The sequence below is a fragment of the Planococcus citri genome, chromosome 5 (assembly GCF_950023065.1).
Source record: "Planococcus citri chromosome 5, ihPlaCitr1.1, whole genome shotgun sequence".
Classification (NCBI taxonomy): domain Eukaryota; kingdom Metazoa; phylum Arthropoda; class Insecta; order Hemiptera; family Pseudococcidae; genus Planococcus; species Planococcus citri.
In genome coordinates, this window is record NC_088681.1 from 62,439,456 (window position 1) to 62,456,529 (window position 17,074).

A 17,074-nucleotide genomic window follows, 5' to 3' on the forward strand; every position below is an offset into this window, starting at 1 on the left:
AATTGAATCAGTCATTTCGAAAACCCCATTCTGCACTTTTTTAAATTTTTCAGGAAATGAAAAAAACTGTTTCTGCGCTTTATTTTCATGGTATAACAGTAAACTTGTGCAGTAATCGATAGGTCTTATGATTACAAATATTTCTGTACCTTTACCAGAACTTGAAGTTTTGTAGGCTGTGAGCAATTCCATTGTGAAATATGTGGAGTTATGGGGTTTTCGAAATGACTTTCTTTTAAAACCTGAAAAGTGACACGTAATCCTAGAAAATCCAGTAACTACAATACCCAAAATGATTGAGAATGGATTTTCATTCATTTATTGAAGTTATACCTGCAATCTACAATTCAATTAATTTAATGTAATAAAGAAGCAACAAAAATGTTATCCATTTCATGGCATAAATTAAAAAATTGAATTACGTTGATGTTCATGAAATTAATGTTCTTTGTTTGTCTTATAAAAAAAATGATTTCAAAAACCCTGTAAATGCAGGAGTTATGGGGTTTTCGAAATGACAAACGCTGAAATATGCACTTTTGAGCTACCTTCCAACTTTATCCGATAGAGCTCGCAAAGCACCATCAGAATCAGTGAAAAACATAAAAACCCCTTAAATGGTGATTTATGGGGTTTTCGAAATGACTGATTCAATTGTAATCAAGCTTCTATTAAAGTTTGATATCGGCCAAAATTGAAAATAATTTTACTCGTTTATATGAACTGAACTGTTGAAAGTTGAAAAACAGATTTTTTGGCTAAATATTGCCAAAAAGTTATTGTTCTACTTTTTTAAAAATCAAAACTGCAAAAATTACAAAAAATCCTGTTGTTGCAGCCAAAATCTGCCAAAAGTCTTGCTTTTTGTCGCAAAGATTGGTTTTTTGTTGTCAAAATTATGAATGAAATGAGATTTTTCCTCAATTTTGGAGTGTTCAAACGCAATTTATAATTGCTCATGAGTGTTATATTGTGATTAATTTTACATTGGTTTAAATGGGGTTGTCTAGGGACCAGAGGAAATCAGAATTTAAAAGAAATTTGCATTATAACCAAGAGCTTTTACTGTAGTAGACCGCTCCCCTACCTGTACAACAATGACCATGCTAATTTTGATGTGAATGTTGACCCATCCACATCTGTCACTTTTGGATGCCACCTGTCGATGTGAATTTTGACCCTGTGTCAAGTTAATTGTCGATGTAATTGTCAACTGATGTTGATCTGCATTCGCGTCAACAATTGGCTCAACTCAGGGTTGAAATTCACATTGACATGGGACATCCAAAAGTGATGTATGTGGATGGATCGACATTCACATCGAAATTTATGTCGACCTCCTGCTTTGTAAAGTTATAAAATTTGAGTTTGAAAATTAAATTTTTTTCAAAAATGATTTCCTCTGATGCGACTATTGCTTGTGCTGAAAACAGCATCAATGCAAAGTCCACTTCCAAAGAAGTACAGACAAAAAGTCTGTATAACGTTACCTTAATGCCAAATCCGAGTACGTCCATCCAAAAAAACATCGTCGTTTTGCGTCACTGATAAGGCTCTGGGAAGCCCTGAATTGAAAAATTTGCATCGGAGTACAGTTAAAATGCACCACCGAAGATGCACGAAGCTGACCGATGTTCAATCAGAACTCAACGAACCCTTCCGAGCATATCCGAGCCTTATCAGTGATGCGTAAAATCGTCCTTTTTTTGTATGGACATACTCGGATTTGGCATTAAGGTAACGATAATCAAAGAGTTGAACAGAAATTCCTTATATCAAAGATGGTGCAATACTTCATCTAAGAGTACTAAACTAATCCATTTTCATGTTGACATGTTGCTATTAATGTTGATGTGAAATTCGACATCAACAAATACATCCACAATATCAACATCACATCATCTACAACTCCAAACGGTGGAAAAGTGAATAATTTCATCAATGCCCTAAAAAATTTATTTTTCTCATTGAACAAGATCATATTTTTTAATGTTTACTAAACTTTTAAGCACTGAAACAGAAATTTTAATTCTGAAAAATTGGTCGACATAGTTATAGATGTAAATTTCAAGCATCAAACTTTACATCTACATGTTGAGATGGCATGTCAAGGTATCAGAAATAATGAGAAAATTTTGAAAATTTTCATCTACCTGGCTTTTGTACAGACAGAAGATTCCTACTAAATAATTAATTGATCACTTTTTCATCATTATGTTGGAAAAAAACGTAGTCGATGTAAATGTCAATGTCGACAATTGTTGTGATGGTAGGGATGCCACTGACATTATCGATTGTTAACGGATTCATTTTTTTGAATTATCGCAATTCTCAAGTTATCTCAATACCAACAACTTGCAATCTTTTCCACAAGGATCACTATTGTGCAACAGGTAATTCATGCTAAAATCAGGAGGGGGGTTGTTGTGTTTTGGAAGTAAGCTCTACTCACAGTTTTGACATGGGCAGTGTTTGATTTTTTACATTCACTTTACTGATTCTTGCGGTAAAAATTGCAAGTTGTTACTATTGTGATATCACAATAATTGTGATAGCTCATTTATTTAATCAATCAATTCAATTATTGTGATACTTATTCAGTATCATCAACAAGTGAATTTTACATCGAGTCTTATGGGGATTCAAAGGGAAACAGACTTTTCCTCTAGTTACTGTAGTTTTCAAGTTATCAGAGTTTGAGTTATCACAATTCGACTGTATTAGATGATACTCGCTTTCTTGATTCTAATTTTGTGTTCATACGTGACACCAATCTCAATCTTAGAGACAATTTCAATTTCTTTTATTAAAATCTTTAGATTCTTCACATTCAATTTACCTGAAATGAATTTTCAGCACCTTTTTTCACTTGCAAGGTTTCTCTTCCATTCCCTCCCCCCAACTACCTTCATGGTTAGCCAGAAATAAATCATTAAGAACTTATGAAATAGGTATCCTATAAATCCCCAGTTGAATACACAGTTATTACACAAGTCAGTAAACACGTATCAAACAAAAATATATTTATATGGCAACATGTATAAAAAATTATAGGTACGTTATTAAGTATACTTAATAATTATACACAAAAATACAACACATAAGTAGGTAAGTTACATTTAACAGAAAACAACACTTTGAGAAATAAGTAAAACAAGGCAAGACACGAGACAAAAAATGGGCAATACAGAAAAGAAAAACCTTGCCTAAAAAGGAAAAAGAAATCAGAACAGGAATACAGTTTTGTTCATATCTTCAATATACACATACATAGGTATAACATAGCATTTTAAAATAATAATTGAGCAAATTTTAATTAAAGGCGAGTTCATCTTCATCACATCTTACCCGTTATTAACATTTGTACCATTACTAATTACAACACCATCCATCTGTCTCGACATCGAGAAAGATGAATATTATTATCACGATGGGTGTCTAGCTTTGAGCTTAATAGGGTACGTTCATTGATGTAAGTATTTTAATAAAATTCTATTTTCAGTTTTTTCTTTTCTTTCTTTTTTTTTTTTCTTTTTGCCTTCAATTTATTTCTAATATACGCGTCCTACGTGACGAGAACTTCGCCGTTATAGCTCACTATTAAATTAACTTTTATTAATTTTTCTTATACAACGCAGTCTTATAATTCACTCGTCGTTTCGAACATGATGAGGCAGTGCTCCAGTGTGAAGTAGTCTGCAGCCTTGCTTTTTTATTCATTCACTTTCATGCGTAGGAACTTTTTCAAGGTTTTTAACATGACTGTTGGTGCCCTTTTCAGCAGATAACTACATATTCTCACTTGAGAAAATATTGGGTAATTGGGTGTTTCTACCTACACGTTCAACTTCTCTCATGATTTCACACAATGTACCATGAATAGAAAATTTCTCAACTACTTTTGAGCTGTTTAACAAAGTTTGCAAACTTCTTGTAGGAATTTTGCATTTTTTTGACCATTTTTTCCTTCTTTTGCAACAATTTTTGTATGATTTTTTTGTCATTTCTGCCCAATTTCAGGAAGGAAAATAACAAAACAAGCAGATAAGAGTTTATTCACAAAGTGCTCGTTTTATCCTCGTCACGGGCCATATTCGAAAAAGTCACCCCCAAAAAAAAACAGCACACTTTTATATATACCGTAGTACTCCTATTTTTACACCATTCTAAACGATGCTGTTCCTTCCACCAGAAGCCAAACTTTCAGCCAGAAATTGCTCCAGACCGGTATCCAAATCGGTCCTAAGCTCGTTTCGCTCCGAATAATAAACTCGAAAAATAAAAATAAAAGAAGTTTTCTTCCAGGAAAACAGATCTGTGTCTATGATTAAACAATTCTCAACATTTTATGCGTTACTCATCGTACTTCGTCGGCTGGTAAATGGCCCTGGATGGATTCACCCTTCCAGTAATCGTTTCTCTTTTTCTTATAAGGGAACTCTCCTCCTCTCCTCCTCCCCAACCACGTGATGGAGAAACATACGAAGCCAATTTATACCCACGACGACGAAGACTGCAGCAAAAATCGAAAACATACACGAGTATAGGTATGATTTCCTAATGCTCGCTTTTATGGTTCATTAAACGAATTTCTTTAATGAAATCGTCCTTCGTCCTTTTCCCCTTACCCTATCACTCCCTTTTTTCTGTAGGGTCTCGTTTCTGTATCATCTACAACTCGTATTTTTGATACCAAGAATATTTACTCATTAATTAAAAACATAGGCGGTGCAAAAGCTCCACTAACGTAAAAGTACTTCGCCAATAACCGAATAAATAAACGGATTATTTGAATTAATTTCGAATTTATATTTAATCTACGCCAATCTCTCGGTATTCTTTTAATACGATGACGATGATGATGACGACGACGACGACGACGACGACGATGGCTCATCGAAAAAAGTTTGAAAGAAAAAAAAATATACCATCAGTTTCAATTTAGTAAAATATTCCGTATAATAAACTGCAGACAGGATAGATCAGCGGTGTGAGATTGTTCTATTTACCTACCTACATTACTTATTCGAATAATTTTATTTTTAAAGACGACGCTTATTTTCCATTACAGTCTAGTATTTCTTAATCTTTTTTCTTCTTCTTCTAACGCGATGCTGCAGATGTAGCGAGATAACAATAAAAATAATAAAAAATAAAGTTGCCGAAGAAAATAAAAACATTTTGCAAATACGGCTTAGCCCGCTTCATTAATTTAAATTTTCTTCCCTCCAAGTATCTCATTATGCTAATAAAATACATATTAATGATTCCACCTTCGAGATTGAGCTTTTTTTTTTTGAAAGCCTTCGAATAATAATGAATGGTATAGGATCGATTTTGGGCTAAGTACTGTATTAGAAGAAGTATACGTTTGAAAACAATAATCCATCCAACTGTACAAAAAGAACAACGAACAATTCGAGAAATGATGCGAAAATAAAACTCGAAATCCACCTCGTTCCTACCTCCCCCTCCTCCCACAAAACACTTTGTGAGAACCTTTTCAAAAATCCACCAAAAATCTACGCAAAAAATCACATTAAAAATCGAAAAAAAGCCTGAAAATCGACAAAAAGTGAGTTAAAAAGACAAAAAAAGCATTGAAATGATGAAAGAATTGATATAAAACATTTAAAAATTCGATAAAATCTGAAGAAAATTATGATAATTTTGTGATAAATTGATTAAATCAGTAAAATAATCCAGAAAACAAAAAAAATTAAAATTAGAGAATTCTATGTATAACTTGATGAAAAAATCTAAAAATTACTCAAAATATTGGAAAACTGTTCTGAAGTTGACAAAAATTAGCTAAAATAATACATTTTTTTCGAAAATTCCCAAACATAAATAATTCACTTGAACACTTAAAATTTTATTGCATTCAGCAAAAATTGCTAAAAAAAGTCAAAAATATCGTAAAAATTGAAGAAAATTTGTTAAAAGTTCATGAAATAAAAAAACGAAAATACGGTGAAATGTTATTGAAATTTTGAAAAATTAACTAAAAATTATCCAAAATTTCCAAACCATTACAAAACTAGCAAAATATTTTGTAGAAAAAATTGTTTATAAAACTCAAAAATTTGACAAAAGCTGCCAAAAATGCTGTAAAATTATCTAAAATTGAAATAAATCTGACCAATAACACAATAAAATCATAACAAATGATGAAAAATATGAATCTATGCTCTCTTCTTTTAAGCAAAATAAAGTTGAGGGTTTTAAAACTACCTAACTTCATTTCGAAAAAAAAAATACGATTTCTGTCATACTCTTCTCTCCATGTCTCTTCCCACTTGAACCGGGATCACTCCAAGTCGTGGACAGGGAGAGAGGAAGCTCATGAGAAGAACCAAAACAAGTTTAAAAATAAGTAGGTACCTATTCCTACCTATATCGAGAATCAAAGAATATCGGAGGGAAAGGGGGGAATTCTGAAGATTCCTCGAATCCTGCACCAGTCTAAATTGGAGACGAGAATAAACTTTAAAATTAAATTTTTGTTGAAATGAACTTCCAAAAAATTGAATTTCTAAATCAAATTTTTTAAAAATTGCATCGAAGTGCATTTTAAAAAATTTATGAGATCGTATTTTTTATGAAAAATTCAAATTTAAAATTTTTTAGGCAAAATGGAATTAAAATTGGAAAAAAATTGCATTCGTGTGAATTTTACAAAATGTGTGTGTAAGAGATTGAACTTTCCAAGAAAAATTTAGATTACACATCAATTTAAAAAAATTTTGCATTAAAATGAACCAAAAATCATACACCAAAAAAACAAAAATTAAATTATATTGAAAAGAAGAACTCTCAAAAACATTTGATTTCTTCCAAAAATTCAGAAAAAAATTACATTAAGTAAAATCGAAAAAATTTGAAAAATTTCTTTCAAAAAAATTAGGCAGTTAAGCACGTAAAATTTGAAAAAATTCACAAAAAATGAACGGTGAAATTTTCACCAAAATTGAGCCAAAAATTCCAAATCTATGTGATACAAACTGCGATAAAAAGAGACGCGAGATTTAAAAAATACAGAAGAAGTGCTTTGATCAAATTTTTAAATTTCACTCAACCTGGAAAATTTTTTGAAAAATCCAATTCGAAAGAAGAATAGCAAATGAATTAGAAAAAATAAAACTGAGGAAAAATTACAGAAATTATGAGAAAAGCATTGTCATAGCTGAAACATCATTTGACAAGTTGATTTTTTTTTTTTTGAAAAAGCATTTGAAAATTAAAAATTTTTTATCACAATTTTTGGAATAAGATTTTACTATCATTTTGATTTTCAATAAATTTGGAGTATTTGACGTTCTTCCGCATGAATCGACACCTAATTCCAGCTCTTGAGGGGGAAAAATGCAAAAAGCAAAAAATGCTACAAAATGATAAAAAAATCAACCAGATAAACAATCATCAAAATTGTTCAAAATAGCATAAAAAAGCCTAAACGTTGTTAAATCATCACTCGACAGGTTGTTGGGGGGGGGGGGTCTTAAACATTTGAAAACTTTTCATTGTAATTTTCGAGAGAGAATTTTGCATCAGTTTGGTTTTCCATAAAAATTGGATTTTTGGACATTCTGCCCCATAAATTGACCCCTGATTTGCACTGATCATTGATTGTGAGGAAACTCCCCCCCTCCCATCCTATCAACTTCAACTCATCAAACACAAAATTTCTTAATATGAAACACCAACTACACATAAGAATTACTGACACGATTCGTGTGTAAGTACTTTGGTTTCACAACAATAAAACTAAAATCCCACTCATTCGATTCCAAACACTTCGACAAATGATACCTAACCTACTCAATACTCATCAACCCACTTCCACTCTGAAAACACCACACACAATGCAGTTCTCAGCAACCAAAGTCGTTGCAAAAATGAAAATATGCTATAGAAGGAAATCGAGCGAACTTAATTTCTCACCCTGTAATGTACACTTGGCCATCGGTATCGATTGCACAGGCACCGCAATTCTATACGAGTAGATATCTCTTTTAGAGCAAATTGCATTGTATACTAAAAAGACAACCAAACCAAGACGAAGGCGAGATTATAAGACTTTTATCCGCAGCAATTGTACACAACTTGGAACAGTTGAATTTGCCCTGCCCATCCTATCTAAGTATAAGCTTTCGAGTTCCAGACGACTGCTCGTTTTCTACAAAACTCTGACAAAAGTTATGCAATAATGGAGACAATACGATCTTCGGTATTTGGCTTTGTGCATTATTATAAACTCTCGAACAGTACGCAAGTACAAAGAACGTTTATTATTATCGAGACGAAAGTTCATTTACGAGGATAAAAAAAATTACCACCCTCGGAGGTTTCTCGAATGGTTCTTTTGAAATTTCGTCTTTGGACTAGAATTAGGTACCACATGAGTATCCTCCTTTTTTAAATACATTCTGTAATTTTTCCCTCTTGGAAAGAAGTACCTCATTACTTGATGGTCATTCACACACGATTACTATTGATATGCACAATATTGAACATTGTACAGGTACTTTTTTTTTCAATTTTTCACAAATATGTTAGACCTACAAAAACATACTCAATTGCTCTAATGAGATCGTCAAATTCACCATCGTCGTGTAAATTTGATGAATAGCTCAAGGCTCGGTAGAAAGAAGTACAAACTCGCTACCTATCTCGACGCAAATCACCCTACACGAGGAAAACACAATTATTATGACGATGATGTTTCCACAGTTAAACAAGCACCTATTCTGTGTTGTGTTCGCTGTTATTAGGACACGTTTTACCAAATTAGTAGCCTGTACGAGTGTTTTCAGAGGTATGATCTCGAATAAGTCGTCTATTCGAGTGTTTGGAGGGTATACTCGAGTATGAGAGCTCGTTATTGATTTAATAATTCACTTGGCTGAGATTTAATTCGAGTCGAGAATTGGTGATGAAAAAAGAGAAAACATGAACAAAGCCCAAACATTTTCTTAAAATGTAGGTAACGATCTAAAAATTGGAATTTTTCGAACCCTCGCATTTTTATTAACATTTTGGATGTGCTTAATATATAAATATGACTTCTTTTCATTGATTGAGTTCCCTATAAGGTCACTCCGGCAAATTGTCTCAATTTTAAGCTCAAAATTATTTGAAATATGTACTAAAAAAAAATTAATAGAAATTCTTGATTTTCTGTCGAAATTTTAGCTCACGATAGGTCCCATGACATCTTTGACACCTTTTTCAAAAAATATCGAAAGTCGTGTCCAATTTTGGCCTCAAGAACCTCAAGAACTGCTAAAAAAAAGGGTCTTCAATAAATTTTTTTTTTCCAAAATTTTAACCTTTCTCAATGATTGGTTATCCCAAAATCATGAAATAATTCAGGAATAAAAATAATTCTAAAAAACTGCTCAAAAACATTTTTATTGGAATAAGTATTTGATTTTCTTGCAAAATTTCAATCAATTTTGATAGGTCACATGGCACTTTTTCGAAAATCTCCAAAATTGTGTCCAAAATATGGCGCTCAAAATGCTTAAAAAATTGCTCAAAAAAAGTTCTAACAGATTTTTGAATTTTCTGCCGAAATTTCAACCAATAAAAATATTGAAAAGTCACGTGACACATTTTCAGAAAATTCCCAAAAATCATGACTCGTCAATGTTGGGCTAAGATTTTTACAAAAATGTTCAAAAAAAATTGCCATCGAAATGTTTGAAATTCTCGAAAAATTTCGACCCGAATTATGATTGCTCAAAAAAGTCTCATACATAAATATTTTTTTTCAAAAATTTTGAAAACCATAACGTGGAATTTAGTGCTTAAAATTCTTTAAAAATGGTCAAAAAGCAGGTTCTTCGGAATAATATTATAATTTCTCGCGACATTTCGATCCAATTTTTTGCTATGTCACGTGACACTTCTTCAAAAATCCCAAAAATCGTGACCAAATATTGAGCTGAAAATTCTTCGAGATCGCTTTAAAAAATCCCAAAATAGAAATTTTTGATTTTCTGCTAAAATTTCAACCCATTTTGATAGATTTCGTGACTCTTTTTTCAAAAATTCCAAAAATCATGACTCAACATTAGACATTGGGCTCAAAATTCTTCCGAACTACTCAAACAAAGTTTTGATACAAATTTTCAATTTGCTGCAAGAAATTTCCCCTCATTTTTATAAGTTCAATGGCTCGTATTTTGAAAAACACCAAAAAAATTATTCGATATTGCGAGGTCAAAATCCTTCAAAATGTTCAATTTTTTTTCTTCGTAACTTTCAAAATTCTCACAAAATTTTAACTTCACTTCATAGATTGCTATAAGACACTTTTTAAAAACTAACAAAAATTATGAGTCAATATTCAGCTCAAAATTCTTCTAAACTGATCAAAAAAAGCCCTGATCCAAATTTTTGATTTTCTGCAAAAATTTCCTCCCATTTTGATAGGGTCCCATGACTCCTTTTTCAAATACCCCCCCCCCCCCCCCCCCGCCAAAAAAAACGGTTCGATATTCAGGTCAAAATTCTTCAAAATGCTCAAATTGTTTTTTCGTCGTAATTTTCAAAATTTTCACAAAATTTTAATTCAGTTTGATAGGTCACACGACATTTTTGAAAAAATACCAAAAATCATGTGACCTAAATGTTGAGCTCAAAATTCTTTCAAACTGCTTAAAAAGAAGTCTTGATAAAAAATTTCAATTTTCTGCATAAATTTTCCCTTATTTTAATAGGTCACAATCGCATGACTTCTTTTTTCAAAAATCCCAAAAATTATGACTTCATATACTGAGGTTGAAATTCTTCAAAAATTGCTCAACATTTTTTTCTGCTGTACATGTTTGAAGTTTTCGTAAAATTTGAATCCAGTTTGAGCTCAAAATTCTACAACAATGATCGAAAAATATTTCAGTTGAAATATACATATGTACTTGAATTTATCGCAAAAATTCATACCCTTTTGATAGGTTGAAATGAGACCTTTTCAGAAAACTCCCCAAAGTCATGATCCAATTTTGGGCTCAAAACGCTTCCAAACTGTTCAAACAATGTCTTCATAGAAATTTTTGATCTTCTGGCGAAATTTTAACCCATTTTGACAGGTAGAATGATACTTTCAAAAATGTCAAAAATCTTGACTCAATTTAATTTTTACTCGAAATTAATTTGTATGAAAATGCCAAAAATCAAGACTTCATTTATTGAGGTTTAAATTCTTCAAAAATTGCTCAACATTTTTTTCTGTCGTATATGTTTGAAATTTTCGTAAAATTTTAATCCAGTTTGAGCTCAAAATTCTACAACAAAGATCGAAAAATATTTTAGTTGAAATATACTTGAATTTATCGCAAAAATGCATACGCTTTTGATAGGTTGAAATGACACCTTTTCAGAAAACTCCCCAAAGTCATGATCCAATTTTGGGCTCAAAACGCTCAAAAAATGTCTTCATAAAAATTTTCGATTTTCAGCCGAAATTTTAACCCATTTTGACAGGTAATGAGATGCTTTCAAAAATCTCAAAAATCTTGACTCAAGTTAATTTTTACTCGAAATTAATTTGTTTGAAAATTTCAAAAATCAAGACTTCATATTGAGGTCGAAATTCTTCAAAAATTGCTCAACATTTTTTTCTGTCGTATATGTCGTAAAATTTTAATCCAATTTGAGCTCAAAATTCTTCAAAAATGCTCCAAAAATATTTTAGTTGAAATTCTTGAATTTATCGCAAAAATGCATACCCTTTTGATAGGTCGAAATGAGACCTTTTCAGAAAACTCCCCAAAGTCATGATCCAATTTTGGGCTCAAAACGCTTCCAAACTGTTCAAAAAATGTCTTCATAGAAATTTTCGATTTTCTGCCGAAATTTTAACCCATTTTGACAGGCAATGATTGTATTTTCAAAAATCTCAAAAATCTTGACCCAAATTCATTTTTCCTCAAAATCAATTTTTTCAAAGATCCTAAAAATCAAGACTTATGTTTGGGGTCAAAAAATTTCAAAACTGCTCGAAAAAAGTTTTTATCGAAATTTTTGATTTTTCGTTGAAATTTCAACAAACATTTTTCAATAGATCGAATGACACCTTTTTCAATCCCCCCCCCCCCCAAAAAAAAATCTCGACTCAATTTGGGTCCTAAAATTCGTCAAAAATGCTTGAAAAACATTTTCGACGAAATATTCAAATTACCAGCAAAATTCTACTCCACTTTAAATGAGTCACCTGACACTTTCAAAAATACTCCGAAAATTATGACCCAATTTTCGGCTTAAAATTCTCCAAAAATGCTCAAAAAACATTTTTACGAGAACATTGAATTTCTCGAGAAATTCTCTCAAATGGAAGGCCTACAGCACCCTCCCTCAAAATGAAATCAAAACTTCAAAAAAACCATCTCAAGTTCACAAATTATACCCCTTCTTTGTATGTAGCTCTCAAAAATACTACTTCTTTCCATCGAAAAGCCTCTATAGCCTCCCATCTCTCAAAACCGGAGCAAAACTTTTCAAAAATTCTCCAATTATTCCAGGAACTCGACCCCTTTTTGATCTACCGATTTTTTGAGTCATTTTTCCAAAAATTAAGCTTAAAATCTTTCAAATATTAAGCATTACTTAGAGGCCTCAATTTCTTTGATATTTCTACATGCAGTATCATCAGCAGGAGATTTTATAGTCATCTTTTCTGCACAGATCCTCATCAGCTACTCCTTTACAAATCTCAATTTGACAAGACAAGCTTCTCAAGACAGACTCTAGGACCTTAGGAACTGTACTTTGATTCGCACATCACCAGCTCCCACATCAAAACCACGACAATCGGATTGAAAATCACCTCGGTCTCAACTCGACCCAGACGGCAGACTTACTTCACCCGAGCATCAGACGAATGTCCTATCTCACACATTAGTCGTAACCATTTCGATTTCTTGCGTTTGTATGAGATTAGTCAACAGTGTAGGTTTAAACAGCTGCCCGAACGTCTTACGGAACTGCTTGCTCATCGTACAATACAAAATGAAATTAACGGCTCCATTGAACAACGCCAAGATATCCATGAGATCACCCAACGAGTCGTAGCACGTTTTGAAGAACTTCTTACCCCAGACGACACTGAGCAGGCCCAGAATACCTTGAGGAAGCTCCGTAAGTATAAACAAAGACAGCACGGCGATCAATATATTGGTGGTGCGATCGATCCTGCGATGTTTCTTCTTTCTGACGACCTCGTTCGGGCATAGCGAGGTATTCTCGTGATTATGTATGACGCTATTTTCGACCGTATTGTTCGAAGTGATGGTGGTATGAGAGGGGGCCAGGTAACTCTTGCGTTTCAGCATGTTACGCCTTTCGGAGGCTATCCTCAGCGTACGAATGAGCCAGCACGTGATTATGGTCAGTATGACGCACGGTACCAGCTTGATGATCACAAAGTATATCCAAAAGTACAGGTAGAAAAACATCTCGTTGTTTTTCAACGCTAGAGCGCTGAAGTCCAGAGCGTACTCTTTCTCGGTGCGATTTTCGCCGCTTTCGGTGACGCTGAATCGAGGATGTTCGGTTACGTCGAATATCAGGTAAGCCGGAAGACAGAAGATGAACGGTAGCAGGTACGCGATCATTATGCAACGATTGCATTTACGGTCCGATGATATGCTCACGTTTCGTTGAGGATACCTGCGCCAGACAAACAGAGAAAAATACCAGAATTATGAGTGACTTGTTCACTACTTCGGGGCGAAAGATTACTGATATAGATGAATTATATAATTATAGTAAATTGTCTGTGTAGGGAAATTGATGGCAGGGGAGGGAAAGGGAAAAGAGCGAGGTATTTCAGTTTTTGGCATTCTGGGACCATTTCACGAATAAATTATCCAACTGCCATCGCCTCAAATGACTATTTTCTCATTTCATCAAGTTTTTTTTCCAGATCACTGAATTCTCAGTTCGATTCTCGAATGGATATTACTCCAACGACCACCCTCCTCCCCCCCATCATCTCACCAAAAACTTTTAAAAATCTATGCAAGAATTTCTAGAAATTTTTGTAACAACACAAAACTTTTAGGTAATTTCAACAAAACAAAAATAAATAAAACGACTTTTTCCTTCAATTTTGAGGACTTTTGCCATTTTGACAAACAAAAAGTAAAACCTAGCTAGGCCATTATGACGAAAAAAAAATAAATAAAAAAATAACTTTTTGACTACTTCATGTTAACAATAGGAAGAATTTTTCAGAAAATTTTATACAAAATGGGTCTTTTTTACAATTTTTACAAAAGAGTTGAATTTTTTACAAATTTGGCAGAAAAAAGTAACGATCAAAACTGATTTTTTTGCAATTTTGATCACTAGAGCGGGCAAATGGCGGATTTAAAAAGGAAAAAATTGGCACATGAATTATTTCTTCGGGAATGTGTTCAGATAAACCTCTTGAACTACCAAAAAAAACCACACTTTCTACCCCTGGAGTTACTTTTTCAGGGGGCTAAAACCGGTTCCGATTCACGTTTTTTGCGATTTACTCCGAAAATATTAGGTTTACGATAAAAAGTACCTACCATGACAAAAAATCTTCCCCTTCAAATTCTCGACAATTTGAATACTACGCTCTAAATTGATCAAAGTTACCACTTTATATCATTCGTTTTCGCTCAAATCTTTTTTACAAAGTCTACTCGCTCAACTATTAATTACACCACCATTGATTGGTATTCAATCCTCCACGGGGGTTGGTGGGGGGTGCTTAATTTTTCAAGTAACACACAACTGAATCATGTATTTGAAAAACGATTCTGGACATGCAATATATCGAATATTGTGTTTTCGAGGTCACTGAATACGAATACCAATTTATTTTTTGGGTCCAGTTCCTCAAAGCACCTCTGTGCCCCAAAAAGGGGGTTAAAATTTTGAAAAATCGTGAAAAGTCGTAATTAGCTGAAAAATCGCATTAAAAAACATTTTTACCTAGACAAGCTTTTTTTGCGGGAAATTGTCGAGAGTGACCCCATGAATAATTCCTGAGAGTTACCACCCCGTACCCCTCTTGCTAATTTTTTATGGGGGGCTGACCCCCCCCCCCCAAAAAAAAAAGATTTCTCCTCAGGGGTTGATTTTACGTCGAAAACAGTTCAGTACTTTTTTGTTCTACGTCAAATTTCCGATCTAGTGATATATCAACTGTCCTTCTATCCCCAAGGGGGGGTGGGGCTAGAACCATTTAAATGAGAGGGGTTTTCTAAAAAACACAAAAAAGCTATCGGCGTGTAAGAGGGGTGAAATGGCCCCCGAGAGCGTTCGGGTTGATACTAGCATGGAAGGTGGTTACCATCGAGAAACTACCGCGCGAAAAATTTCAGATCCACACCACCTCCCCTTTTTGGGAGACCCCACTTTTTTGAAATTTCAATAACACAGTCCTCAGCCCCATTTCAACCGATTTTGAAAATTTTTCTGGAAGTTATGTATATCCTTAGTAGGTATCCCCACAAAAATTTTCAACCCCCTCCCCTCATATTTACCCCTTAAAATGGCGTTTTTTTCATTTTTTTATGCCTATCAACAACCAAGATTGCGAGATACAATTTTGCAAACACGTTTTTTGGATGTATTTGTGGCCCCCAAACATCATATGTGACGCAACGCGACAAAATCGACCTTCGAGCCGAAAACAAGTTTTTGAGTTATGGGGGGTTAAAGTTTTCAGTCCAGTTCTGCTCGTTTAGCGGAAGTGCTTGCGTTCTAATCAGGTTCTCCGGCTAAACTGAGCTAAACATAGTCTTGGATAACGTTTCTTGCCTGTTTGGTGTGAATATCACTGGGTAAAATGGTTATTTACATTGATACAGGGGGCTCAGTCGTGATTGCGCTCATTTTTTCAATTTTTCATTTTATTTTTTCATTATTTCAATTTTGAAATCGATCTGGAGGCGAAACAAAGCGTTCTACGAGAAAAATACATCGAGCAAAGTTGTAGAGAATTAAATTTCCAAAAACCTATAAGAGGTTTATTTTTCTCCTAAATGCATAGTTTTTCTGTTTTTCTCAAAAAACAGAAATTTTATGGTAATCATCATGAGGTTTTTGTTTTTTGAGAAAAACAGAAAAACTATGCATTTAGGAGAAAAATAAACCTCTTATAGGTTTTTGGAAATTTAATTCTCTACAACTTTGATTGATGTATTTTTCTCGTAGAACGCTTTGTTTCGCCTCCAGATCGATTTAAAAGTTGAAATAATGAAAAAATCAAAAAAAAAATCAAAAAAATCAAAAAAATGAGCACACTTTTGACTGGATTACCATGTATTTGGAGCTATGCAAATCATAGGGACTTCTGGGTGGTTTTAAATGATTTTTGAATGTCCGAGTACCAAAAATCCGTCAAAAAGTGAAAAATAATTTTTTAGGTCCGAAGGTCGATTTTGTCCCGTTGCGTCACATATACTATATTAAAAAATTTTGCTTTGGTGCGCCGTGGTGAAAACTTGGAATAATGTATAATTAGGGGGTGGGGGTGAAATGGGAACTTTGAAAAAAATAACTATTAATGAGTAGGGTATCGTTTTCATATGATTCGATACCGCTGAGCACGAATATGACCTCAGATTTTCTGCTACACTCACCTAGCCCTCTCCGGAGCCCCTCAACCCCCTCAATTTTCAGTATTTCTGAAATAAAGTTATTTTGATGACATTGATGTCGTTTTCATATGATTCGATACCGCTGAGCACGAATATGACCTCAGAGTTTGTGCTACAGTCACCTAGCCCTCTCCAGACCCCCTCAACCACCATCAATTTTCACTATTTTTGAAATTATCAAGCTATTTTGATGACATTGGTGTCGTTTTCACCCTCAATTTTCACTATTTTTGAAATAATCAAGCTATGCGTTTTGATGACATTGGTGTCGTTTTCATATGGTTCGATACTGCTGGACACAAATATGACTTCGGATATTCCACTACAGTCACCTAGTTCTCTCCAGAGCCTTCAGCCCCCCTCAGTTTTTATTATTCGTCCTCGAGAATTGATTTCACATTAGAAATAGCTCGGTAATTTTGTTGTAC

At 33.6% G+C, this 17,074-nt stretch overlaps 1 protein-coding gene across 1 annotated transcript in view; it reads right to left on the reverse strand.

Annotated features, from left to right (window-relative positions):
• LOC135849512 (G-protein coupled receptor dmsr-1-like) overlaps positions 1-17,074 on the reverse strand; it is a 387,918-nt gene that overhangs the window by 115,370 nt on the left and 255,474 nt on the right. Inside the window, exon 4 of the mRNA XM_065369987.1 lies at positions 10,467-13,674. Within this exon, the coding sequence (XP_065226059.1) occupies positions 12,897-13,674 (778 nt within the window). The 3' untranslated portion in view covers positions 10,467-12,896. The remainder of the gene's footprint in view (positions 1-10,466; positions 13,675-17,074) is intronic.